A 26,080-nucleotide genomic window follows, 5' to 3' on the forward strand; every position below is an offset into this window, starting at 1 on the left:
CTCAACTAATTGGTGAAAGGGCACACATAATTCTTGACGAAGTCAGGGATCTGTCCATTTTCACTCGCACTCAGTGCTTGGTGCATATTGGTACTTTGAGAGTTCAATTTCTTCTGCGTTTAGAATCGCTTGAAGCACTTTCATGTGCTGACATTGATAATGATATTCCAAATGCAGGAAAGTACTTCCAATCTGTGATGGAGGGATTTGAAAAAGATGATTATGAAACTGTAATATTTAATGTTCTCTTTGTGTTTACCCTGGCGTGCTGTTGAATTTTGGACCATGCTTCACTTTGGCCATTCTACATCATTTAGGTTGCTGAAGCAGTTCTGAGGGACTATATTTTTGTGCATCTGCAATACAACCATGAAAAATTTAATCTTTTGATGTGAGTTAAAGTTCAATTGTCTTGTTTTGTGAAGTTTTTATCCTTGTGACCACTTTTAATCATTTGTTTCTTGTTACTTTTCCTACTATAGATATATGCTGCAGAAACTTTATGCTCTCATAGGTCAAACTGCTTCACCTGACAATGCTGACGCACTACAATACCAGGAGGCTCTCTTGCCTGGGCACTTGATCACAATTTTTCTGAAGGTTACTGAACCCTCTGGTGCCATGCATGCTCCTTTTGTTTTTGGGAAACAACTCCATAGCACTCCACGCAGACATTGTTTACTTTTTATCCTCTTTTTTTGATGGCTCTTGTTAGGTTTCACCTCTAGCCTACCCTAACTAGTTTGGGTTAAAAGGCTTTGTTGTTGTCGTTAACTTCATAGCACTGCAAAAATGTCCACTATAAAAGTTCCTTGTATTGTAAAATAATACATTTTTTTAGAGTGACCATTTTACCTTTCTCTGTCCCATATACCTTCTTTTCCACATTACCCATGAACCAGCGAATAGCCGATGTTGGTGAATGTTAGTTACAAGATGTCCATTTTGAAACTGCCTGGAGTGGGTGCTGCCCCTTGTGTGTGAGTTTAAGATGCTAAGGCTATCCCAAAATCAGCCATTGTGTGCTCAGCTTTGCTACAGATCCTATCATCTTCAGCCTGCTGCCTCTCGGTGAGGCTTGTAGAACCTTCACCTGAACTGATTTCTTTCATGGATCTGTCAATGTGCATCTTCTTGTCTACTTTATACTTTATTGTCTTATCACAGTACCTAATATTTGGGATAGAGGCAAGAAAGGGTTGGTAGTCCATGTGGTTGAAAACGAAGATTGAAGAAGGGGCGCATGATTGTCTACCTTAAAAACTGTAATGCCATTTTACAAAAGTGGCACTTTTGCAGTGCTGTCAACCTTTTTCCCCTATTTATTTCATGCTTGGTGCTGTTTCTTTGGTTTTTATTCCGGAGCCAAAAAATTCTTAGGGCAAAATTTGGTTTCTTAACCTCTCATATTGCTTTCCTAATTATTTCTCTTTGTTGTTGATATCTGCGGGATAGACTTCAAGATTGGCTGAGAAAGTCTAAGCGTTTAATCCTTGAAGAGGCTGCAAAGAACAAAGTTTTGATATAAATAACTGTAAGTTATTCTATTTGTGTTTTTATGCCCAAAACTTTAGTTTTTGTGTACTCTGGTATTGTGTTCTCATGGTGAAACAGTTGAATGCATTGACAGATAAATAGAACAGTGGTTCTCTGCATCAGAATAAAAAAAACATCGAGGAGTGCCGAGACAGCAACTGATAATTGCATTTGCAGCTGTATATCCATTAATTATGGTTCTGAATTCAGATGACAGGCTATCTGTTGCATGACAGGCTCCACTCCTGGTCGGATTACCATATCGCAGACGTGTGCTCCCTTTGCGGGAGCTTACTGACAGCAACGGTGATCAAATCCGATACTCAGAAGAAAGCCAAACGCGAGATGCTTGGGCTCCCCTCCATGAGACCTCCAAAGAACTTTGCGTGCCAGGCCTGCAAAACGAGCAAGGGTATGGAGACCGTGGCGATGCCGTATCCGCCTGAGCAGCAGAACAGAATGTCCTCCCAGCAAAGAATCATAGAACTCTACATACACCCAGCAAAGAAATTTTGTTCAAAGTGGAAATCTGTCTTCTGTCCCATTTGAGTTGTGTTGATCCATACGTGGGCGTGTTGTATCATTATATCGAAACATCGACGATAATGTGAGTTATACGTACGTCATTTATCCTGGTGCATAGGACGATAATGCGAGTTATACATGACCATGTTGTATCATTTGCTTTGTTATTTCACGTGCAATCGTCTCGCTGTTGTATACATGGCCATGTTGTATCCGGGGAGATCGCAACGGCCAGCGGCCGTGTAGCCTGGCAGCCAACGAGCGAGCTGTGAGCGGCTAGTCTGGCCCTCGCGGCGAGCTCCTCTCCCTCGGTGCCCAAACAGTTACCATAAGTCTTCAGCAGACAGCTGGGAATGCCTTACCAAAAGTCTTCGGCGAGCGGGTGAATTTACATGAATGAACCACTGGCTCTAAAAAAAACCATACCAACTTGTGAATTTAACCAGCAAATTGTGTTTTTTAGTGTAGCAAATTGTGTTTCGCTAACCAACTCAATAACAAAACAAATTTTGGTTATCGGCACGAACCATTTTTTTTTGAGAGGATACAATATGAGGCATACTACCTACACACGAGTACACCCACGCGTGCACGTCCAAACATACACTAGGATGAGATTGAAAAGTTTGAGATTTTCAATGTGACAGAACATACAATACTATCTAAATATTATTTAGAGAGGAAGCTGAGCTGAATTGGTTCCTTAGGTTCCCTCTCAAACCGGAGAACTGGGTTCGATCCCCAACATTGACACCGAAAGACTCTTTGTAGCCTCCTCAGCTGAAAAAAAAGAAAAAAAATACGCGGTATGTACTATAGTCTAATCCGAACTCAATCCTACGTTACTAGAGAAAAACGCCGGTGAGACACGCGCGGGGCTGGGCGATTCTCCGCGAACCTTTTTTTTCTAAAGGAGAGCGCGAGGCCGCGAGCCATAAGTCGGGCCGTATCTAGCCCAGTCAGGCCCAGTCGCCAGCCCCCAAGATCCACACGGCCGCGACTCCTCGTTGCTGTTTGCCGGTGCCTCTCATAGGCCCGTGAACCCACTCGCTCCAGTCCCCACTCGCTGCGAGGTGAGAGCGAACAAACCCTAGTCGTCGCCGCTCGTCCCCAAGCCCGTCGCCGCCGCTCGTCCTCAGCGACGTCGCCGCCGTCCCCAAGGCCGTCGCCACCGCTCGTCCTCAGCGACGTCGCCGCCGTCCCCAAGGCCGTCGCGATCGGCTTCCCGATGCAGCGCCGCCGGCTTCTCGACACCAACGCCGCGGAGGTAGCGCGGCTCTCCGATCTTTTACTCAGATTTTTTTGCTTCTATTTTTCGATTGATACATTGTATGAGGTTATAACCTGGTCATATGGATGTTGTTTATGAGTAAATCTTTTATAATATGCAAAGGTGGCACTGTGGCTCTGATGGTTCGTAGTGTCCTACGTTGTTTTGATTAGAGTTGTATTTCGCATTACCTGCTAGGTTGGTACGTACTAGGAGTTGTGTTGATCGTGGCAAAAACTTGTCAAGATGATATCCAATTTTTTGTTTTCGGGTACATGCTGCTTTGCAAAATGTGGTTCATTTAATTACCAGTGCATTGTTCTGAATATGTTCAAATGTATATTAGGCATTCTTTATGTTTAATCTGATCATAAAATGTTAAGGTTGTATATGCCTCCATTCTCGTTAATGTTTTAGCAGATTTAAGATGTCTACACTTTGTCCAACTACACAATACGTGATGTCATCCAAATTTATTCATTCTATTTATTCATACGTGTGAAGTGTTTATAAGAGATATATGTGATGCAGGATGATTATTGCCACCTAAATGGACTGAAGAAAGCATCACCACTCCAAGCTCGGCTCACACCTTCCCATTCCCACGCTCTCTTTGCTGCTCCACAGTTGCTGCTAGCATTAACTCGCCACTTGTTGCTGACAACGTCTAGGTAACACCCCTCCCAGTCACCCCCTCTAATGCCCTGAACACCCACTGACACACACCCCACCCAGTCCACAAGTGAAAGCTAATATCTATTGTCTTTGTCACCTCAGGTATTGAGTTGTTTGTGATGGATGAAGGCCACAATCAACGGGGTGGGCATGACCAAAGTTCTTTCTACCCTAGATTCTACATGCGGCGGTTCAATACTTATGGTATGGACCCTAGTACCCTACAGTGGAGGGTTACACAGCAGTCTTCGCCTTTTCCTGTCATGCATGGAGTTGCACTACTCAACGTGATACCTGCACAAGACTTTTATGGGCCCCACGGTCAGTATGTTCCAGATTTGGCTTTTGCTGGCATGCATCGAGTCGTACCGCCCAACATGGTACCTGCACCAAACATCTATGGGGCTCATGGTCAATATCCACTAGATCGATCCATGCTACCATATGCATATGTTTCTTAGGGGGAGCAACAACCTTATCCTTGATACCCGTCCCATCTGCATTCGTCACCGTATCAAAATGTATTAGGTAGAGGCAATTCTAATGTTGAAGTTTCAGTTTGTCAGTCGATGTTACAAAACAGGGGATCTCTGTTTCCACTGTAAGGTCTCAACCAATTGATCACTCAAGGCTAAGCTACAATATGTCTGTTTCTGTAGCGCAATCATCTGTATCCACTTCATTTGCTAAGGTGCTGTAGGATCTCAGAGACAGGGCCTCAGTTCCAACAAGTGAGGTTTCATCCATAACAGCCTATCTCCAATATATGCACCTTAAGTAGAAGTTCAGAGCCTCATTTTCTACAAATTAGGTCTCTGAAATTGATTATTTAAGTGAACCATCTTTAGTGCTTCTATCATGTGTTAATGCCCCCTGAGTGGAAGCCAAAGCTAAACGTATCTCAATTTCTTAGAGTCTCGTCATTAAAACAGTTTCATCAATTGCCAAGCTAAGGTCCAGTGCAGTTGATGCAATTTGACTGATATGACAGATCAGATCTCTGTAACTGATTCACCACCACCTTTTGTGCTTGATTTAACTTTTATTGAAGCCCTAAGCTTGAGTGCCTCAATTTCTTTGAGTCCGGTCAGTCGAACTGGTCAATCAATTGTCAAGTCAATATCCAATTGCTTATATGTTGCTGCAGTTGAAGAAACATTAACTAGTATGCATGATAGGAATTTGGAGGATTTTGTAATCAGGAATTGTCCACTTGTAAGATGGCACAAACTTTTCATTTTATATTTAACACTAATCTTGATAAGCAAATGCAGAAAGATTCTTTGTAATGCATATATAGACATGTGATTGACATGTTCAGAAATGAAAATAGTTACGGTGATATGTTTGAAGAGAAGCACTTGATGGTCACAAACAACAATTAATTCTATATTACACTTGAGGCGGATTAAGACTACCATATAAAAAACTTATTGGCTGATCTTAAAAAACTAGTAAATATAATAGCATCTTACTTCAGCGGTAAGTACATCTTGGCTCGTCAAATGAACGTTATCTATGTGCATCACCTGTTTTAGATTTGCAGGACTCCTTCGCAAATGATAAAAGTATCAGGTCATACATTAAAGAAATTTTTGGATTTTATATACTATCATTTGAGTTTTGGACATCAAGTTAACCGATCGGATCTTTTAAAGGCGGGTGTAAGTTTGATAAGATGTTGTAGCACTCATGACGCTAAGTATGTTGACATGTGTCTCGAGGGTGCACTTGATAAAACTTTATGGCCAGGTGATTAAATGATTGAACTATATGGTGTCCTTATTCTTAATAACGTTTTTTGGTTTGGAGTCACGGAAGAAGATAAACGACTTGGTTTCGATCTCGCCTCCGCAATAATGTTAGGAATCTGTCTTCAATAACCAAACAGATCTCTAGCATTATTGCAGAGGCGAGGTCGAGAACCAAATCGTCTGTCTTCTTCTGTGAAACCAAACCAAATAACGTCATCAAGAATATGGATATCATTTAGTTCAGTCTTCCAATCACCTGGCCAGAAAGTTTTATCAAGTGCACCCTCGAGACACATCTCAACATACTTAGCGTCACGGGTGCCACAACGTCTTATCAGACTTCCACCCGCTTTTAAATGATAGCATATAAAATCCAAGAATTTTTTCAATGCATGACCTGATGTTCTTATCACTTGTGGAGGGGGCTTTCAAATCTCAAACAAGTGATGCATATAGATAGCGTTCATTTGACGAGTCAAGATATACTTACCTCTAAAATAAGATGTTATCAAATTTGTTAGTCTTTTAAGATCAGTCAACAGGTTTTCTAAGGTAGGGTCTTGATCCGTCTCAAGTTTAATATAGAATTGATTGTTGTTTGTGACTATCAGGTGCTCCTCTTCAAACATACCACCCCAACTATGTCCAATTCTGAACATGTCAATCACATGCCTATGTGCATTGCAAAGAAACCTTTTGCATTTGCTCGTCAATACCAGTGATAAATATAAAATGAAGAGTTTGTGCCATCTTACAAGTATATCATTCTTGATTATAAAATCCTTCAAGTTCATATCAGACACACTAGTTAATGCTTCTTCAACTGCAGCAATATCTGAGCAATTGGGCATTAACTTCACCAGTTTCACTGACCGGACTCAAAGAAACTAAGGCACTCGAGCTTGGAGCTTCCACAAAAGGTGGTGATGAATCGGTTACAGAGATCTAATTTGTCATATTAGCCAAACTAGTTGATGATGCATGCATTGAACCTTAGCTTGGCAATTGATGGAACTATTTCAGTAACCACTCTTAGAAATTGTTGTATGTTTGGCTTTGGCTTCCACACGGGTGATATTAACACATGATATGAGCAATAAAGGTGGTCCACTTGAAGAATCAATTTCAGACCTGATTTGTAGGAACTGAGGCTTTGAACTCCTACTTAAGATGCATAGAATGGAGATAAGTTGTTATGGATGAGACCTCACTTGTTGGAACTGAGACACTGTGTCCCTGAGTTCCTACAGCACCTCACTTGTTGAAGCAACTACAGTGGATGTAGATGATCTCGAGTGACGAATTGGTTGAGACCCTACAGTGGACATAGAGCGCTGTATCATAAAATCTGATGCTGTTTTGTAATATCGACTGACAAATTGAAACTTCAACATTAGAATTGTCTCTATCTAATACATCTTGTAGCCCTAACTCTGCAGGACACTTCTGCTCAATTGAGCAAACTGTTTTATGAAGAAGCATCGCCCTGCTTTGTTTAGCTATACTCTCTTATGAATCCTCGTCCACATGTGAGAATATTGTCCATTAAGAAGAACAATATTGTTTGTTGTGTATTCGACCAAGAGGACAACATCCCTAAGGTTGAGGTTCTTGTTCACAATGATACCTCCTCCGGTGCTAGCGATCAGCAAGGCCCTCACCTTGCAACCAGTACTGTTGCAGAAGAGGCTTGGGCCAAGGGGAAGGCGCCGCCCGATCAGGAGGCCAAAGGGTCTCCTTGATCCAGGAAATCGTCTTCACCATCTGATCAGCCACCCCAAGCGCACACGAAGAAAAAGACGACTGGTATTGAACTCGAGTTGTCAGGTGATCACTCATTTAGCGGTTGCTTTAGTTATCAAGTACATATCGTCTGACGGTCGATCCATGCAGGTGACTTCTCTGCCGGAGATAGCTGGAACTCCCCCTCGATCGCCGCCTTGAGTAACTGACACGCCTGATGACTCGGTAAGGAAGGTATCTCGTATCAAGTTACCCTCGTCACACTAGTCACTCTTACTGAAGATTTGTTCGATAGGTCCAGAATGATTAAGATTTGCCCCCCTCACACTAGCGGGTTTCTTGCAGGCAATGGCTGCCTTCGCCTCATCTGATCCTTCAACCACTGTCCCATCGCCCACGGCGCCTGCGTCTCCAGTTGTCTTTGATGCTGCTGCTCCCTCGACAACTGCTTCCACTCGAGGCACCATGAAAAAGATCTTAAGGAAAGGATTGAAATCCAACGTGTGGTTCATGCAGAAGCATGCTTCCTTGTAGGTAGAAAACATCTTACAACTTGAGCGATATTCTTTTCTTGATGTTAGTTATAACCGGTTGAAGAATGGAGTTCTCAAGTAAGCAGCTTCAGGTCGAGCCACCGAAGGCATCAGCAGCACGGGCTAACTTGGCACTGGTAGCCCATCGCCGTCCGTGACTCCTGCTGATGCTGACCCGAGCATGCCATGGACAATGGTGAAGGACCATATCAAGGTATCTCGCCCTATCATAATGCTTATGCCTTTTCCGTATGCTCCTAATTTCCCTAACGTTGTCCTTTTAGGCCTTGTATCAAGCTGTGCCCCTTCTTTAGAAAAACATCACGGATGGGGAGGCTTATCGACAAGAGATAGCAGGTATCCTGCGTACTTTATGTTCACTAGAGCTGTGATTTGTAATACCGACCAGGCATAACTGGTACTTTGTCTGTAGCGCTCAAGGTCGATGCGGAGAGGTGGGTACATGCAATGGCGGAGACAACGAGCAAGGAGCTCCAGAAGAATCACAACGCCATCAAGAAATTGGAGAAACTGGAGAAAGTCAAGGACAGCTAGGTGGCCTCAGAAGCTTGAGCACAAGCCGCTAAAGCTGAGAGGGACACTGCCATTGAACGTTCCAATGAAGCAGTGGCCATCAGCGCCTGTACGTTGTTTGGCCTTCTGAGGAGTCATAATGTGGAACTGAGTACCTCCATCATCGAAGTTGGTTTCACTTCTGAGGCGGATAGGGCGCATGAGTTGATCAATGAAAGTCATCTCCTGGTCCAACTGTTCGTCGAGAGTCTAAATCTCCACGTATCCGATGATGAGGGCGAAAAGAGACCCTCTATGTATTCCTGGCGTCTGTGAAAGTTTGAACCTGATTTGATATCCGAGAAGTCCTGTAAATATTGCTATTATTTTGCTAGTCTAATATGCCGTTGCAACTATTTCCTTATCGATGAAATAGAGTTAGCATAAATAGATGTAATATTAATTAGCATGTTTGGATTATCCTTAGACTCGGTTGACTCACATGTGTTGGCACCTGAAAGCTCAACAAGACTCATTTATTAAATGCATTGGCCCTCGAGTAATTACTCGAGGTAGCCGAAAGGATAACAAAGAGACTAGTGCAGAACTAGAAAAAGAGATAACATGATGGTTTTTGCAAACTTTTATCGACTTGTGTACTTAGCCAGCATGCGAACATGTGCAACATCTAGGCCCTTACGCAAGTGTTAAGTGTTTCGTTGATTAATGACAACTATATCATTTTAACTAATAAGTTTGTTTTGAAAGGTAATTAAAAGATTAGTTTACAATGTTGTTGGGTGATCTTAGTCTTTTAATTAAATGGTTGAGCTATCAAATGATATGAACGTTAAGATTAAGAACATTTTAGTTCTAACTGTCATAAAGAGATGAAGGGCACTTAGAGTAGTATATGCTTTCTTTCTTTGTTTTTTGATTGTACTATAAAGATAGGCTAAGAGTTGTAGCTTGATCTATTTAAGTCTAGATTTGGTTGGATGCACACGTGAAATTCTAGCACTAGTTATCTCAGAGAAGCTCATAGATGAGTTGAAAAGAAGATATGACTTAAAGAAGTTTGAATTGGATATGTCCTGAAAAATCTCTTTACGCCGGATGGTCTGGCAGTGAAGGTGTTGTATATGTCAGAGCTTTTATCTCGATGCATTTGTCCACTTCGGATGATCCGGCGAAAAGAAGTTGGCAACGTCGGAGGATTTTTCAGAAGAAGGATTTCAAGTTAAACACGCCAGATGGTTTGGCGCAATATCAGAGGCGTCGCCGGAGTAAAATCCAGAGGAATTCTTTGTGTTCACAGGAAGACGGATTTATACATGTCAAATGGTCCGGCGTATAGTCCAGAAGGTTTCTATTGAAGTGGAAAATAGACTTATGCATGCCGGATGGTTCGACGTATTCTTTTAAGGCTTCCCTGGAGGATTCAGATTTGTAACAGCTAGTTCTTAATGGACAATTCACACTGGATGGTCCAGTGTTTGGAGACTGTGCATGCTGGATCATCCGACGTTCACAAAAAATATGGGTGGTTGGGCAACACCATGTCGAAACCTGCATCCGCTGCCTCCTCTCTAGGCTCCAACTTTCCTGACTGGGTCCTCCTCGACACGGTACCGCACATCGGCCATTGTGACAACGAGACCATCGCTGAAACCGAGATGAGCACCTGCAAACCCATCAAGGTGTCCTTCGTGGTCGTCGATCCGCCCGGCGTCTCCCGCTGCGTCATCTACTGTCCTTACCTGACGGCGGGCGACTTGAGTGCACCGCCCTTCGTCACCGTCATTGATGGCGCCTTCTTCCTCATACACGTGTTCTTCCCCAGGCGCAGTAGCTGAAGGATGTTCACCGACGTCATCGTCTACAGGGCCGGTACGATGCCGTCGCTCTACCTTCTCCCGCGCCCCTACCCGGTTCATCTCTGCTTCGACCACGTTGGCGTCTTAACCTGTGGCGACTGGCACTGCATCGTTGTTGTCCCCGAACGCGATTCGACGATGGTGGCCGGATGAGCTATGATCTCCAAGTCTTATCGACAAAGACCCAGTCGTGGAGCACTAAGGTCGCCTAGGTGGCTTCTGGCCTGGAGAGGCATTATGGTGGGTTGGTTCAACATAAACCCACCAAGGTGTTCTCCATCGGAGGAGGCTGGCTGACCTGGGTTGATCTCCATGAGGGTATTCTGATGTGCGACGTACTTGGCAAGGACCCCGAGATGCGTCTGATCCAACTGCCCCCATTGATGCCCAACAACCAGGTGCACTTTGGGGTGGTTTGGATGGTGCCAGACCTGATCTGCGCCCGATTTGGGATGTTACCTGCAGACAGGGGCGGAGACAAGGGGGTGCCCAAGCCCCCTTATGCATGTATTAGCCCCCCTATGCATATATTAACAATGTAAAAATTGTATTTGTTTTCCTCGAGAAAATAAATTAATAATCCAACAATCAGAACATAAAATCTCACTATAAACTTATTTTATTTATTATATATGTTTAAGTATTATATGTCTTTTTTAACACAAATTTACTATCCATGGTTATTGTGAATGCATATAACAAAGTGTTTTTTTTCTTACCAAACTTTATTAAGTTTAAAGCGTTTGTCCTTACTAGTCATGATTCATGTTTCGTTGCTCTACTCTTTATCGATCTGAACTCTAGTTATTTTCAGCTATAGAGATTTTATTAGCAATTTTTATGTTAGACCCATATCGAACTATCAAAGGCAATATCAGTATATTATCATCATCCATTATTTGAAAGATCATATATTTACTATTGTTAGTGAATTTATATTTGAACAAAAATAAAGATATTTTAAGTTGATCATGGAAAATGGATTTGTCTCAACACCTATATTTTGTTCTTATAAAACCAATACAAATTTGTCTCTCTTCGCCTTCCCCTCCTATCGTCCAATCCCGACTCTGCCTCTGCCTGCAGGAACGGTATGATCAGGTTCATCGAGAAGGAGTATCTGAAATTGAATGATAGCCACACCACAAAGTTTCAATGAGTGGCCACCATATCCAAGAGGATTATTGATTCCGAAATGGGATGAAGTGCTGCACTGTGAACTCTGCTGACCTCTTGCCCGCCGCCCATGTTTCCCTTATTTATTTCCTGAGATTTGGAACTACAAGGAGAACAAGCTAAACAATGTTGTCTGCACAGCCCCCATGCTGGACGTATACCACGGCGATGTTGTCTACATGATGTCCCAGCTGGACGCTCGCGACCCAAACGGTTGGGTGCTTGCTGTTGACATTGGAAACAAGAAACTGGAGAAAGCTATGCCTTTTTCTGCTGAAAGGTTGTATATCGATCACGACTACATGCACTGTGACTTCTCCAAGTACCTCGGCAAGGCTCCAGGTAATTTTACTGATGCGCGTTCCCCTACTATGCAATTAATTATAGGAAGGCCCATGTCATGGTTAGCTAGATTGCTTGTCGCTGCTTTTAGCAATGTCTTTGCTCTGAAACTTTTGGCATTGTATTGTTTCCTCTTAAAGAGAGGTGGATTATTTCATTCAAGCTATTTTGGGTTGTCAGATACTGCTAATCTATTTCCAATTTCACAAAGAGTATGCATTGATGAAAAACATGTCAGCGATACAACCCATTCCCAAATCAATCTGAAACAAAAATGAGCCCCCTCATTAAGGCACCATCGACTCAAAGCACCGGGGGAACACTTGCACACATGCTTAATTGCATGCAATGCATTGCACACACACCATGACCACTTTTCTCAAGGTTCAATTTGTACCATGATACTACAGTCTGCACGTTGTGGGTAGTTAGTTCATATTAGAAACATGCGGCACTTTTGCAAACGAGGCCTAACAGATACAATCCTGGCATTTTGTGTCTGCAGCCGGCCATAACCCAGCCGCCTGTCCCCACTCCACATCCAGTGGGTTCATTCCACATCTAGTGGGTTCTATCTCCGACCAGCCCAGCCTAGCCGCCATCGATTCACCACCATTAGATGGCCTTGGACACTGGCACCTCTATTTCTTGCACCGCTACATAGATCACCGCTGCAACCCCCTTTGTACATAGTTTTCATAGTATTGCACAGAGATGTTGCATGTAATGCCCCCCTTTTGTTGTGTAACTGGTTTGCTGTGTGCAAATTGATGCAGGAGCATGCACGGCCAAGAGCTTCAGTTCTCCAAATAAGTCGAGTATTTCTGGAAGTTCTTGCAAGAAGGCAGCTACTTTTTATATGCAGTTTGGTTCTTTTGATGCCAATGGTGAAAAGGGGGAGACGAACCTACCTGCTGCTGTCATTATGCCGAGCCATCTAATGTTTGTTGGAGCTAATTTGCACAAGAATTAAGAAAACAATCAGGCCAAGAAACCAATGGAATATCTTCGGGCTCTATGCATGTATTGGTCAAGTCGAACTAAAATGATTAGCAAGTTGTATTTGCATGGCCGCGGCATAATATTATTTGCTAGACATGATTTGTAGCTCAAAGTTGAGTCTGTTTATGTTCCTGCGCGCACAAGGAGAGGCCCAGATCGGCATGGTATTGGTCTGGTCCGTTCCTGAGTCAGGTTCGAATTGGAGTTGAGTCAGGTGGCCTGCGTGAGCTTTTGCCCTTGGTCGTGTCCACAGAAAGTTTCTAGACCCCTTTTGCCCTATCTCGTGCCGTGATTTTGCTGCCGTACTGCAATGGTTGGAAGCGGAACGTGATCCAACCTGCGCACGGTTCCGTTTTTTTTTTTTTAAGGAAACACGCCCACAAGGGGCTAGAAACCTCATTGCTCAGGTTGGCACAAAATAAAGGTACGTGAACACCCTTGGAGCATCCTGTATTTATCTTCAGCCACTATCTCTTATTTTTAAAACATATTTTTTTAAAGATTTTATTTTCAATTTTTCATATCTCACAATACTTAGAGTTATTTTTTATTTTCTCTTATTTAAGAATCTTTTTCACATTAACAAGATTTTTTTCCATCAGTTTTATCTTTACCCCACTTACTTCTCTTTTATCCACGTGTTACAGTAATAAAAACTAACTACTATCAATTTCTGAGTTGGTCAATTTCTGCCCTGAAGTAGTATTGATCTTGTCCCAACTTGGTTATTGCTTATCAAATTTTACAGAATTATCAATAGTGCGCTAATGCTGGGCCAATGGTTGTGGCACGTCGCCGGTTTTGCTGAGCCGTCCGTTCCACCGGGTCGCGCCATCACGATTTAGTTGCGCGTACCCTTTTTCTTTCGAGAAAACCCCTACATTGTTCTAGAATCAATCCGCTGTTCAAATCCACTAGGTATGAATAGTAAATGCGTCCGATTTTGTTTTGAAAGACTCCTAATGTCCCGGATATTTTTAGCCAAACAAGAGAAAATTTAGATTTCTAGTGTTTTATGCGGATAACACCCTGGGGCTGTTTATCCATTGAATCCCCCTCTATCGTCTCCTCCAGCTCATCGCCCAACCCCACGCCACGCGTCGCCTCTTCCTAAGCCCATGCGGCAGCCCGAGGCCACATAGGGTTTCCAAGCCCTAGTCGCCAGGGTGGCCACGATTGTGGCGACGTGAGGCGGAGTAGCAACGGCGGCGGGCAGCGCGAGGGGGCGGGGTGGCGGACATCACGTGTTGGTGGCGCGGGGAGAGGAGGATATGAGCCCATGTGGGGGCCACCTGAGCTGGCGCAGTGGAGCCAAGAAGTCGGGGATGACCCACCTTCTGCGTGAAGTGGCCACCATGGGGGAGGTGTGAGGGACCGCAACGCCTTCCTCGGTTGCCCCATCCATCGGCGGCCTTGATGGGGGCAAAGCATTGCGCAGGGCGACATGTGAGCTGGCGTCCCATGCGCGCCATCTGCACGAAAAATTTCCTCTACAAGAAAAACATTTTGCCTCTACACGAAAAATTGTTTTCTTTTGTTAGAAAAGTTTAGTCGTTTTGTCTTTCATTTCCCTGATTATTCTTATAGCTAGTATTTATGTATGTCTGGTCGTTCAACATGGGCGATATTGTTTGTTTTGTTCCATGTATCGTTCTTGCTGGCAGAATCGTACTGAGTTAACTGCCAAGTATTTTCCACGGAAATTTACCCATAATTTTTCTGGGCTAAATATAGAAACTGTGGATTCTGAACAAGAAACCTGTATATGAAAATTAAGATTTCTTCTTGCCGTTGTAAAAGTAGCCGATCCCTTGATGTCACCTACACTGAAGAACTTTTTTGTTTGTGAAAATGTGCACAAAAGATTGCTCTGTATCGTCGATCAGAGATAGGTTAGCGTAGAGTTGGGCTGTACGTTCGGTATGTTCGGTTTTTAACGATTATTGCAAATTTATCAGCACGCTGATCATTTCTCTTTTGATTCTCAGTGCTAAAGTACTTGCGCTTAAACAAATTTATTTTTTTAGAGGAGCTTAGTGGAAAACTCCAGCAGCAGCAGTTGACATTTGCACGAAGCGGCCGTACGCACCAAACCGAACCGTGTGGGCCCGGCTCGCTTCCCGCCCTCGCCGTGGCCCCCGCCTCGCTTCCGGACTCGCTTGCTCTCCTTAATCCGCCTCCGTCTCGTGCTTAAGAGTCTTAATTCGAATCCAAATCGCAGGCTTAACCCAACTCCTTTCCTTTATTAATTCTTCATCGCGATCAGCTAGCGCAGAGTTGCAAACGCAGCCGAGCAACGTACTCCCGCCATGCACTCGCTGTTCCGACGCGCCAAGGCGCCGGCGCCGATGCCGATGCCGATGCTTTCCTTCCCGGGCAAGAAGGCGCTAAGATTCACGGGCGACACCTCGGCCGCGGAGAGGGACGTGGACCTCGCCGTCCTGATGCACGCCCGCAGCCACGTCGTGCTCGCCTCGGAGTGCGCCAAGGCCAGCGCCGCGGAGACCGCCGCCGCGCTCCGCGCCTACCTCCGCATCATCTACGCGTCACAGATGATGGGCGGGTCCATGCAGCAAATGCTCCGCTTCGCGTGGCGCGACGCCGGGAGCGGGAAGAAGAAGGCCAAGGCGTCGGCGTCGGCAGCTGCGGCTGGCCAGGGCCAGGGGCACACGTCGCTGTCGACGGAGTGGGCGGTGGCGCTGTTCGCGCTGGCCGCGGAGCTGGCGCGCGCGGCGGCGGAGGAGGACAGGCGCGGGTCCGACGGTATACGGCGCGCATGCACCGCACTCTGCGACGCGGCCGGAGCGTTGAGGGCGGCGGCGGCACGCTCGGCTCTGCCGAGCGACCGGCTGTGCCACATGACTGACGCGTGCCTCGCGGCGTTCGAGCGGCTGATGCTCGCGCAGGCGCTCGAGTGCTACTTCGAGCTCGCCTTCGCCGGAGGCAAGCCTCCGGCGCTGTGCTCCAAGATCGCGCGGCAGGTGCGCACTCATGGTCATGCCTACTAAAATCACTTGCCGCCATTATAATGCAAGGCAAAAACTAGTTCTACTGGTTAAATTAAAATCATGTCTTACTAAATCCTTTCTTTTGCGAAAAATGCACTATATTGGACATGAGAGCATGTTAATCTCAGGGTTTATTTTGCGCTTGCTATGTTGCATTGCACTATCATATTGCGCTTTGTGAAGCCTTCAACTAATTATTGCACCCGAAAAAGAAAAAAACAACGTATAAGCTTTCAAAAAATCACTGCAATGTCACGGAAATTCAGATTCTCCATTTTTAATTGCAAGTGAAGTTAGCTTCCAATATGAGCAGCCTGGTCAAGTCTTGACCAAAAGATTTTTAAAGAAAAAATTATTTTTCTGCATGGAATAAGCATTTTTCCTGTCAAGCTACGCTCTGCAAATTGCCAATATAGCACGCGTAGACTAGTTCATTAATCGTTGTTTCCCATAAAGGAAGCATGCATGTCGCAGAAACAACCGTCCGATCGAGATCGAACCGTCCAGAATATTCCTAACGGTCTCTGCCCGCCGCGTTTCGCAGGTGAGCCTCGACTACGTGGAAGTGTCCGTGGCGCTGGCCAGCCTCCAGCAGCAGCAGGCGATCGACAGGTCGTGGGCGCCACACGCGCAGGCGAAGGCCGCCTACTTCCACGCCGAGGCGTGCCTCCTGCGCGCGCGGGCGCTGCGCGAGCAGGGCCCCGGCGTCGCCGGCGAGGCGGTCGCGCGGCTGCGGCTCGCGGTGTCGGTCCTGGAGGCCGCCGGCAAGGGGCCGCTGAAGAAGTCGTCGTCGTCGTCCGCCGCGCCGGCGGCCGTGAGGGACGCCGCGGCGCGGCTCCGGAGGGAGGTCGACGCCGAGCTGGCCGCCGTGGAGGCGGACAACTGCCAGGTGTACTGCGAGCGCGTGCCGGCCGCCGACGCGCTCGCGGACCTGCCGGGGCTGCCGGAGCCGCTGGTGCGGCCCACCGCGGTGGAGAGGGTCCTGCGGGAAGCGGACGGCGAGGCGGCCTTGGCGAGCGGCGGGGCGCCGACGATTCGCCATTGAGACGCTCTGTGATGGAGATTGGTCAAAGATTTTTATTTCCTTGCTGCTTGTGTGTTTGTTCTTGATCGAGTCCGAATCAATCATGTGCTCAACGGTGCAGCCATGATTTGTGATTGATTTCTTCGTTTTTTTCATTTTCTGCGACGATTTCGTTTTATAAATGTTTTGCGATGAACTGCTCCACTACTTATAAAATGCTGCACTACTATAAAAAGGTTAAAAAATCACCGTGCTTAATCATTATCAGTTCAAAGATTGATAGTAAAATATTTTTTAAACCGGTATTAATGAGATGTTAGGTACTAGTGTCGTCTCCACAATTGAGTTTGTCGCACAAGAATTTTGAGAACTCATCTTTTATTTTCTTTTCTCGAGAGGAGAGAGCGCATCTAGGTCGATCTTCTTCCTCGAACCGGTCTGCCCTCACGTTGACACGATCAGAAAGGGGAAAAAACTATTTGCCAGTGCTTATACCTACTCACGTGACACGTTGTCAAGTAGTACCATATTATGCATGTAATAACTGTTGTATTTTCTTGAAAATTTTAATGGGCTCATTTTTGTTTCTGTCCGTCGGGCCTTCCTCTTCTATTTGGGCCGAGCCCCTTAGCTAGCCGGCTATCGGAGATGCCTAGGTCTTCTAGTGCTCGGGGCATTCCTGGGAGAGCTGGGCGTGATGGAAGGGGGCTGGCGGCTGCTGAGCTTTGGCGGCGGACGGCGCAACTGCCTCCGCTTCCTTCGGGAACGGGGGCTGGAGGGCGCCTGGTCGCACCTGCTATTTGGGGGCGTCGACCTCCTCTGCTCAGGATGAGTTTTCCCCATATACTTCTGCTCTTCTTCACTGGTTTCTTAGGTGGTTCTAGGAATCATCTGCTAGTCCATCCGTGCGGGGCTTGGGCTGTGATTTGATGATTCAGGAAGGAATCTGTGAGGGAGTTCTTTGTTTGGAGCTTTTTGGTGCTGCGATTGTCTAGGCTCGCCCGCACGCGCCATCAGCGATACGGTGAGGATTTGTACCTCCGTCTTCCACGTCGGCGTCAACGACAGCGAATTGGATTTCTGGGGCAGCGGCTTCCTCGCCGTGCTTATCCTCTGTGACTGATTCACTTGCATCACTCTCTCTATGAGTTTCCCTCTTTGATCTGAACTATAGAATGCTCTTATACCATGCTCTATGATGATCCAATTTAATGAGATTAAATTAGGATGTTGAGTACAATAGATGTATTCTTGATGCTCTGTTTGGTTTAGGCAGTGACCTGATTTTGAACTTGTTCGGCAAGATCACTATCAGTCTTTTGGATCTAGCATTATTCTTTTGCTGTCACTGTCTGGAGCGCTATACTTGGGCAGGAACATTATGCTGTGATATGTTTGTGCTATGAGATTTGATGACCTGCTTTAAACCGCAGCATGCCATGGGAACGTTTCTGTCTCTGAGATGTTCCATTCATCTTTGGGTTGTGCTGTTGATAGATATTTTGGTTCATCTGTTGTGTATTCATCTGTTTATACAGGTGCTGTTCTTTTGCCCAAGTGTATGCCATTTTCAGAGCTCACTAGATCAAGAATGCTATCTAGGTGTGATCTCATGTTCTAATTTAATTGATGATATGTTAATTAGATCAGTTATGGTACAAATCTTTGAAGATTTGAGACCAACTGATATTAGTGATCTGAGAGCCACCTTAATAAAGCATGACATTCAGTTCAGATTCAGATACATATTGTTTATGTTCTGTTATTACATTTTGACAGTCATTGTTTCTATATTCATATATTTGTTTTATGTTCCTTCTACTCATATTATATGTCTTCTGGAATATGTATATATATGCTCTTATATCGCAAATATTACAACAATAACATCCTAGCATTAGTTAATAATTCTTTTGTGTGCCTAAAGCTAGTTGCTGCCTGACCGACGTCTGCCCTCCTCCAGATAAGTCGCCGGTTCGAACTTTCCATACAATGAACTGACTACTCAACTCCATCTTAGAGGCAGGGGGGAAGCTAGCGCCGAAACAGAAGGTAGTGCACCACTTTACTATAGATCTAAAACATACAATTTATTATGATAGAAACGAGCCAATTACTAACACAAATTTTCTTTATCCTAGTGCATGTGCACCAACCTGGAAAACTCTAGCGTCGCCCTGCTCAGAGTCAACGACTTACAGGAATTTCAGGATATGACACTTGATAAATTGGTGATTCAGTATTTGGGCACCTCCATCGATAATGTTTTCTCTACCATTTTCCCCAAAGCTCTTCCATCTTTGGTCATAAGAGATGTGCACAAAACGGGTTGTACGTGTAGCAGTACTGCTCGAAAGCCCGGCAATATGCAGCTTCGTCCACCTGTCGATGATGGCGCCCGGCACCACCTATCCTCACCACCCCTCCGCTCTCCTGCCGAGCTTCGCTTCGTAGCCTCCTCTCCTCTTGGCCACCGCCGCCGCAGCCACGTACGCCATGAATAGATCTGCTCCTCGATCTCCTGCTTAGCGTAGCAAGCACATTGTGCGCGCGCCGCCAGCCATGAAGCCCACGACCTGGCTCGACGCGCCTGACCTCAGCCTCCACGCCTCGCGCCGCCGCCTGGCCGCGGTGCTCGTGCTGCTGCCCCTCTTCCTTCCCCTCCTCGCACCGCCTCCTCGACTCGCTCTTGCTACTTGCGCTTCGTGACAACCGCTCTCCTCCAGTGGCGGATCCAGCATTTTAGTTAAGGGTGGTCCAATTTGATATAATTTTTTTTAACATCACGTATGTAACATGCCAACATACAAATATAGAACTTATCAAAAGCATCATACAAATCTACACACAATGATACTCAATATTTCAATTCTCTATTTCATTCCCTACATTCCTACAAATTATAATTGCTAAAATCTAATGAAATGGAACCTCGCCCGGTCTGGTGGCCTGGGCCTGGTGCGCATGCGCCCACCGGCCGCCGCTACTCCTGCCGTAACCCTCTTGATAGTATACTAAGTACTTGTACAATTTTCATTGCCATTATCTTGATAGTTTAAGAGCCTTTTTTTTCAGCATTACACTCTACTATCTAAAGTTTAATCAAGTCTGCAATTTTCATTGCAATTTTTTCAGCAAATATTTTTCCTTTCCTGGGCTACAAGCCTACAAACATGTGCTTGCATAGCTGCATGAAGGACGGGCAAGCCATGACCGGCATGCAGATGCAGGCAGTGCAGTAAACCAACAAGAGCACAAACAACGTAACGTAGCGCGCAGAGCCGCAGACGACCAGGTTGCGTGAATGACCGTGTTGCAAGTAGCAAAAGCCACACAGAGCCATGCGCCAAAAAGAACAGAAAGAAAAATCCAGCATCGTGTGATTTCCGCGGGATCCATGCATGCATCCATCCATCCATGCATGCAAACGCGCGCGTGGGGCGCCGTCGGGACAGGCGCATTTGTACATGCAGAGACACTTGGTCGCAGCGCAGGCTAGGCTACCTCTGCAGCTCTCTACCGGCTCCTCTCTCTCTGGTCACTCACGGCTACGTATATACAGGTTGCATACGGCTAAATCCTTAGGGTGGTTCACGGCCCACCCGTGCCACCCTTTGGATCCGCCACTGCTCTCCTCCTCCTCTTCTTCTTCTGCTGCTCCACCGCCGCGTTACGAGGAGCAGCCGCAGAGGGTGGCGGTGTGCCCGGTGGGGGGCGCCCGGCGGTTCGAGCTCACGAGCCCGTTCATCGCACGCCGCGTCCTGGCGCCGCTCCCCGCGGGCGCCACCGACGTATTCCTGCACTCCCCGCTCGACGCCGACGTTCTCGGCCTTGCTGCAGTACTTCCAGTTGGTAGATGGGTGCCTGGACCTGATTCGCGAGCGTGAATCGCGAGACAACGTCACCTACTCCTGGATCTTGGGAAAAAAATTATCAGAGATACAGTTACGAGATTTTCGATATTTCCGTTTCATCCTGGGAAAAACTTATCCTCCGTAAATTTCTTTATCTTCAATTTTTTTAATTTTTTAATTCCCTCCTGCCACCTGATTTAGAAAAAAAAAATCACCCACGGCCCTGCCTAACCGTAATCTATTTTTTATATTATTATATAAAATTTTTGATGTCAAATGGTTTGGAGACCATCAGCGTAATTTTATTATTTTCTATATTATTTTTGAGAAATCGCCGACAAAGAAATTAGACTTTTTTTCTAAATTTTGAAAAGAAATTATCTGTCACCCAAAGAATCATGATAAATTTAAAAATCTCGTTTATCAATTACCCAATAAATTTCTGCTACCAGATAAATAAAACCCTCCGCACGCACGTCAACGGCTTCTGGTCCGCCCCGCTCGACCCCACCGACGCCTTCCACCCCGCCGCATACGTCGTGCCAGAGGGCTCCAGCTTAAGCGACCTCAACGACCGCCTCGGCGCCGACAGCCGTGTCGCCTCCGACGCTGCACTGCCCCATCTCTTCGCGCTCCAACGCCTCGCCGCCGCAGGCTACCGCGACCTCAACTCCGAGTCCGCCTTCCGCGCGCAGCTCCGGGTGGCCGGCGTGCCGGCCCGGGAGCACCGGTTCCCAATCTGCGTGCTCAGCGACCGGACCTACTCGTTCCCGCCGTGGTCCAGGACCGCCATGCGGGGAGCCCCAGCCCGCTGAGCAGGGCCAAGTGCCGGCCCTGCCGCCGGCGGGTGCGTGGACCGAGTGGCGGAACGGCACGCTGGAGCTCTGCGACTCGAGCGGGCCGTGGGATGACGGGTGGGAAGCGCTGTTCGACGAGGTCGCCGGTGCGGAGGCCCCGGCGGTACGGCGGAGGAGTGCGTGGAGGAGATGGAGGCGCTCGAGGCGCGCGCAGAGCGGTGGGACGCGCCAAGATATGTCGCCTCGGACGGCTTGGAGTCCGATCTGCGACACCGGCGGCGAGGCGCCCCGGTTCCTCTTCGTAGGACGGTTACACTACAATTACTACTACTGAGCCCCTTGACGGTATGTTGTCATTTCGTATAGGATACATACTTGAGATCTTCTGTATGACTTTTTTTAGTTTGAGTTTAGGTCAACTACGAATACACTAGATAGCGAATTCAATCATATATACATCATATGTAATGTTGACCTCATATTTATATTTAATTGGTTAAAGTTCGTTGGACTCACGGGTCGAGATTTGAATGGCATTGCTATATTATAATCCGGTGTTTCTCACCTCCTTCAAACCTGATTTTTTTCTCTTCCTCTCTTTCATCTTCCTTTCTAACTCTGGTGAGATTTGACCTATCTTCTACATCTTTGATGAGATCTGTGCTCATCCCTGACAAGCTTAGTGTTTGGAGGTTCATGGTTAGGGTTCAAGCTCCTACGAGCTCCCTCCAATCTTTGGGCTTAGAGGGATGCCATGAGAGGTAGATCCACCTAGCAATGGTAGCCATAGACGACAGAGGACAACCAGTTAGAGTGGGGATATCATAGCAACTACCCTGCTGAGCCAGGTTAGCATGGCAACAAGTGGCAATAGCGGATCCAGCGGCGGGAGGCGCCGAGGATGACAAGAGGAGGATGGGACTGAGGTAACAACGAGTTGGACCGGCGTCGATGTTGGGACACGCAACACATGGGGAAGAAGACTGGAGGAGGAAAAAAAAGAAGGCGAGCCATCAGATGATGGCTCAACCTTCGCCTGAGCGTTGGGTGAAAAATATTTAAGTGTGCAACTATGCCGATTTAAAATACTAACCATCATATGTCCTCGTATATATCACATTGTTTCTCAATCAATCATGCGGAATAAATCTGGAAAAAATCATTGTGATGGATAATACAACGGAGAATTATCCTACAAAGTTTCAGACCCAACCAACTTAGAATTAAAATGGAGAAATTTGCCACAGGACATTGAATTTTACTGGCATTTGCCATTTCACACTGAACTTGTCGTATTTACTTGATGGATATTGCAAAATCGTGGTTGTTTTTCACTGGATAATACCGCCATTAATAAATATAATATCTAGCGAGGAGAGGAGAGAGAAATGATATGAAAGTCTATTTTGCCCCTTAGCTAGTTGGGTCCACTGTCAGATTTTTTTATTTTCTTATATGCATTTCTTACCACATGGACTCATATGTAATTCTCTTCCTTTTATCTTCTTCCTCCTCCATTCTCTTACCCCACGCACGAGCACAACAGTTCGTCACCACCATTTCATGAGAGTAAGGGCAATCAGGGGATTTTGAATGATCTCTCCCTCTCTCCAGATTCCTTGAAAACATATTTTAATGCTGGTAGCTTCTGCGGCAAACGGCCACGATGTTGTAGTGTCCAGCTAAATACAATTAGTTCGATGTGAAATGACAAACCCAACAGAGTTCAGTGTTCTATGGCAAGTTTTGCCAAATTAAATATGTGAAGGGAGAAAAAAAAAGAAATTCTAGACAATACCGACCACCCCATTTCACAACCAAATCGTGACAGAAAAAAAATCTAAACAATAATATATAGCTGGGGAATTGAAATGTATCAACACTAAACCAGGGTTTATGTTACCGACCGGAGCTCGGTTACTGAGCTCCGGCAGTAATCGAAAATGCGCGATAACCGTGCTTACCGGTCAAAAATTCAAAAAAAAAATCCGGAGAAAATTCATTTGGCAAAATTTGAATTTTGCAAAAAAAAAATCGCGATTTTAGCCGTTCGGTAACCGCTCGGTTTTGGTCAGTTACTGAGCGGTTTGAGTTGGTTATCGAGCGATTTTCTCGCATTTTTGAATTGGTCGGTTACCGAGCGGTTTGGGTCGGTAACCGTTCGGTTTTCTCGATTTATCGAGCGGTTTTATCGAATTTCAGCGCAATTCAATAAAAAACCAAAAAGGGCTCAACCTTGTAAAATCAATAACTAATTCATCTGAGTTTCAAATCAAGTGAAATAATTTTTGTTGGTTTCCTTGTAACATGATCTACATGATAAAAGTATTTATACTCATAAAAAAGTTCAAAATTTTCCGTGAGAAATTGTATTTTTTAAACCAAGTTAAATGCATAGTTTACTCTTTGCTAATCCAAAAATTATGAAACTAATTTTGTTAGTCTTCTTACATGATCCTATGTCTTTTAAAAATACATGAACTCATGAATTAGTTATTGTAACATGCATCATGTATGATTGTGTAAATGTATTGCGACTAGATTAATTCATAACTGACCCATCACACCTCAAAAATTAGTGAAACCACTTTCATTAGCTTATTTATACTATGATTTACGTAGAAAAAATAATAGTAGACATGAAAAAGTTAATTACAGTGCTGTTTCTTAACATATTCACTTTATGCTTGTGAACTTTGTAAAAATCATAGAGAATTTAATAAAACTCTAAATAAAATGAAATCAATTTTAAATATTCTCTTAAAATACGTTTTACAAAAGAAAAATATGTGTTTGCATGTTACACTTTTCCTTAACGTGAGTTAATAACTGAGCTGCACGTTTCAATTTTTTTTAAACTTTCTCCCTATAGAATATGATGCAAACGACATTATTTTTGAAATTTTTTTTCACAGAAGGTCTTAGAATTGTGTCTAGTTTTTTTAAAGATTTTTTTGATTTTTTTTTGAATTTTTTGAATTTAAATTTCTGTTACCGTTCGGTTTCTGAAACCGGACCGGACCGAGAAGGTCGGTAACCATGATTTTTGGGCGGTTACCGACGCATTTGTGAACCGTGCACTCAACAGCACATAAAATTTCAGGATTGATCGTGATCTCTGGAGAGAGAACCAAATAGTTTAGACTCGGGATTGTATGAACTCATGCTAAACTTTCGCCAAAAAAACAAAACCTCATTGTGTACTTGACAACACATATAAACTCTAGTTTAGGGATGGCGTGAGCATCAAATACATATTTATGGTTCTATACTAGTCCAGCTTAATTAACTAGCTAGTTATTTTAATTTAGCCAAAATAACTAATTAGTTAATTGAGTTGAACTAAAATGAATTTATAGATCGCTCCACACCCATCTGTAAGTTAGGATGCAAGGAACCGAGTATGCTACTACCGCGTCATTTTCATTCCATTCAAGTGTTATCCAGATACACATCATTCCATAACATTTGTATCGTTTCCGATCTCTTCTTCCTCCTGTTGCACAATCTCAGATTGTTCCCCAAGAACCAGCAAAAACATACTACTACAGTATACCTCATTTCGCTCCCATTCTGCAGTTCCTTTTGAAACGCAGCAGCAAGATTGCAGTATATGACGGCCCAGTGGTAATCCGAGTGTGAAAGCAAATTTAAACGACTCATGTTTCGTGGAACATTAGAGCCATTAATCGGCTGAAACTTTTTTTTAGGAAAACGGCTGATACTTTATATAGTGAAATTTGCGGTTCAAGAAAACACGATTTTTTATTTCTGGAATTTACAATTATGTGCTTCCTTTCAAAAATTTATAGATTTATACTTCTCTAGTCATTAGATGGGTAACATATCCACGTGGCAAAAGGTGAGTTCGGTCGGTTAGCCTTTTAAAAGTAAACTGATAGTAATGGACGGATATCACGTAGACTTGTTGCCAGTTAGATGACTGATAGGACGTCCATATCGCTCATCCAATAGGCAATAGGTTACTGACATATATATATCTAAAATTTTAAAACGGGTGCATATATATTTGTAAATTTCGAAAATAAAAAATTCAAGAAAACACAGTCTGGATTAGTTGGCGTAGTGGGCCGTGACCACACTAGCAGGCTCCTTGCACTGATCCACCTCTGCAGATCTGTTCTTGCCGGGCCACATAAAAGTAGAATGAACTACGAGATTAAGTGAGAAAGGAAAAACGCGTTCTTACGATGATAGAACCGAGATGACACGGCACGAAGTAGATTTTTTTTGCTAAAAAATAATCCTATATCTTATATATTTACAGTCTAAATTTAATTCATAGCGTGATATATAATAATTTATTTCTTTCATTAGTCATCACACATTATTTCCTCTAATTTTATCATAAATTTTATGATAACTCTCACTACATATCACACTATATGAATAGACTATGGTCTCGTAGGATTATTTGAGCCACGGTAATT

At 44.7% G+C, this 26,080-nt stretch overlaps 1 protein-coding gene, 1 long non-coding RNA gene and 1 pseudogene across 8 annotated transcripts; all 3 read left to right on the forward strand.

Moving 5' to 3' along the window:
• The first annotated feature begins 3,065 nt into the window (after nt 1–3,065).
• Nucleotides 3,066–13,213, forward strand: LOC133903287 (uncharacterized). Of its 7 annotated transcripts, none has more exons than XR_009907204.1 (10): nt 3,066–3,328; nt 3,863–4,002; nt 4,109–7,587; nt 7,654–7,728; nt 7,849–8,037; nt 8,123–8,250; nt 8,321–8,393; nt 8,470–8,679; nt 11,513–11,944; nt 12,721–13,213. It is a non-coding gene; the product is annotated as an uncharacterized LOC133903287 (long non-coding RNA). The 7 variants fall into 7 exon arrangements; XR_009907206.1 differs by having other exon boundaries at nt 8,129–8,250; XR_009907208.1 differs by having other exon boundaries at nt 4,109–7,361; nt 7,444–7,587; nt 7,849–8,250.
• A 2,042-nt stretch (nt 13,214–15,255) lies between these two features.
• Nucleotides 15,256–16,999, forward strand: LOC133904055 (vacuolar-sorting protein BRO1-like). Its single transcript, XM_062345532.1, has 2 exons — nt 15,256–15,927; nt 16,499–16,999. Exons 1-2 carry the CDS (start codon nt 15,256–15,258, stop codon nt 16,997–16,999), a joined length of 1,173 nt encoding a protein of 390 aa, XP_062201516.1.
• A 2,541-nt stretch (nt 17,000–19,540) lies between these two features.
• Nucleotides 19,541–21,934, forward strand: LOC133904056 (uncharacterized; annotated as a pseudogene).
• The last annotated feature ends 4,146 nt before the right edge of the window (nt 21,935–26,080 follow it).

Source organism: Phragmites australis, chromosome 21 (genome assembly GCF_958298935.1).
Source record: "Phragmites australis chromosome 21, lpPhrAust1.1, whole genome shotgun sequence".
Classification (NCBI taxonomy): domain Eukaryota; kingdom Viridiplantae; phylum Streptophyta; class Magnoliopsida; order Poales; family Poaceae; genus Phragmites; species Phragmites australis.

Coding starts and splice junctions, on each gene's coding strand:
- LOC133904055 (XM_062345532.1), top strand. CDS start 15,256: ATGCACTCGCTGTTCCGACGCGCCAAGGCGCCGGCGCCGATGCCGATG. Junction 15,928..16,498: donor GCTCCAAGATCGCGCGGCAG/GTGCGCACTCAT, acceptor CGCGTTTCGCAG/GTGAGCCTCGACTACGTGGA.